The 1,876-nt window shown below is 44.6% G+C and overlaps 1 protein-coding gene across 1 annotated transcript; it reads left to right on the plus strand.

Annotated features, from left to right (window-relative positions):
* Positions 1 to 257: 257 nt before the first annotated feature.
* Positions 258 to 1,217, plus strand: EMH_0094800 (uncharacterized protein; the record flags this gene model as incomplete). The annotated part of the gene is made up of 2 exons (XM_038023168.1): positions 258 to 629; positions 975 to 1,217. The coding sequence occupies 2 exons, from the start codon at positions 258 to 260 to the stop codon at positions 1,215 to 1,217; spliced, it is 615 nt and encodes a 204-aa protein (XP_037879022.1).
* Positions 1,218 to 1,876: the final 659 nt, after the last annotated feature.

Here is a 1,876-nt window from a genome sequence, read left to right on the forward strand (position 1 = left end):
ACGTTGGGTCGCTGCTGCCTCAGCCCGACGTGAGCCTCAGCGTAAGCGCTGCTGTGACGGAGGAGCAGCTGCAGGCTGCTGGGCAGTTCTTCTTGAAGGAGGCTCTTCTTGCTCATATTTCCTCTTCTTTAGAAGACAGCCAGCTGCAGCTTTGTGCTCTGTTTCTCTTTAAACGCGTAGTGCTGCAGCACTACAAGGACCTTGTGAATGAGGCCGCCAAACGGGCTGTGGAGGAATCGCAGCCAGCAGCAGGGGAAATGAGCACCCAGGCTCTACAGCGGCGAGCACAGAAGAAACGCCAAAGAGATGCAAAAGCTGCAGAGGAAGGAGAGGGAAAAGCAACGAAGAAGCAGGGCACAGCAGCAGCAGAGTTGCTGCCACTCGTATACGAGTGTGTTGATCGTGTGGCTCGGGTGATGGTGCAGCACGCGACCTTCTCAGCTGTCAGTCAGAAGCTTTCATCCATCTGCGCCGACGTCTACGTCTCCTTTCTCCTCAACTTTCCCATGACGCAGCGACTGCAACAAAGACGCGTCTTCTTTCTTTTTCAGCAGCAAAAATTCTCTGATGTCTACGGAAGACGGGCGGCCATTGCAGCACTTCACAAAGTGGTGGTGGGTTGGAAAGCTGTATGCAGTTGTTGTATTTCTCGCCAATTCAACAATTCTTAAAAATCCTTTTAGTGATTCATATGAGCTTTAAAATAGATAAAATTAAACTCCGTCTGCATGCAGCACTTTAATAAAACTTCGAAATGATATCGAGAAGGAAAGCCTTGCTTTTTCACGTAATAGATGAAACACCAGGCACAAAGTAATTAAGAGTTAGCTTGCGTTTGTCCCCCAGGAAACCTTACTGTCTTGCGCACTGATGGGGTTGACTGCTTGTCTATATATTATGTGTTGCTGCAACGAGTTGACTTTCTGGGTTTCATGTTGCTGTGCATACACCGCGTGTGTGTGTTGCTTTCTCAGCGGCGGTTCCCAGCAGAGCTGTTCATGGAGCGATACGGAAAGGTGGCGCTGCTGACGTGCTGCTCAACGCTAGCAACAGAAACAGACCAAACGGCGCATGCGCTGCTGCAGCAAGTCGTGCGAGAAGTGCTGCAGCTCGTTGAAGTTGCAGATGATCCCGTTTTACGTCTGCAAGACCAGCTGAAGACTGTCGCCAAGTACGCACAGCCATCAAATATTTCGCTTCTAATATTTTATTTATAAATAAAATATAAAATTTATTTATTTCCATGAAATACGTCAAAAACTTTTCATAAATATATATTTTTATATATGCCTGTATAAATATCTATTTTAAAACAATTCATGAAAAAAAATATAAAATATTGCAATAAATTTCAAACGCCGTGTCAGAAACTCCAGCGGTTTCCTGTTGCTTACGCACTGCACTCTCGCCACAGAAATACCTCTACTGAAAACAAAATTTGTTTTTTTTAATGTTTGTTTTAATATTAGATACTATTAAAGTAAATACAATAATACATTTCAATGGGTTTCTCAGAATTTCTTTGCATACTTTCGCCACGGAAATAGGAAGTACCTCTATATAACGAGAAACCATTTTTTTTTGTTTAGCCGCATGTTCATCATCAACTTTTTATTTTGCTTGAAGGCCCGCATAATCTTTGTGTGTTGTTATAGAGCGATGTTTTCTTTGATTTGGCTGCATTTCGTTTTCTCTCTACTGTCGGTGATGTGCGTTGTGTTCAGGGTTTTCTTGGTGCCCCGTCTGCAGCACTTAACAGCACTTCTTGAATTCTTGAGCATATTCGTCCCCCAGGTTGTAGGGGGGGGGATGATGCTTCAAAAGGGGGCCCCCTTCGCCTCCTTCTTACCCAAAGTGCTGCAGCTCTTATGTACTG

This window comes from Eimeria mitis, genomic scaffold, assembly GCF_000499745.2.
Source record: "Eimeria mitis Houghton genomic scaffold, Emh_scaff8379, whole genome shotgun sequence".
Taxonomy (NCBI): Eukaryota; Apicomplexa; class Conoidasida; order Eucoccidiorida; family Eimeriidae; genus Eimeria; species Eimeria mitis.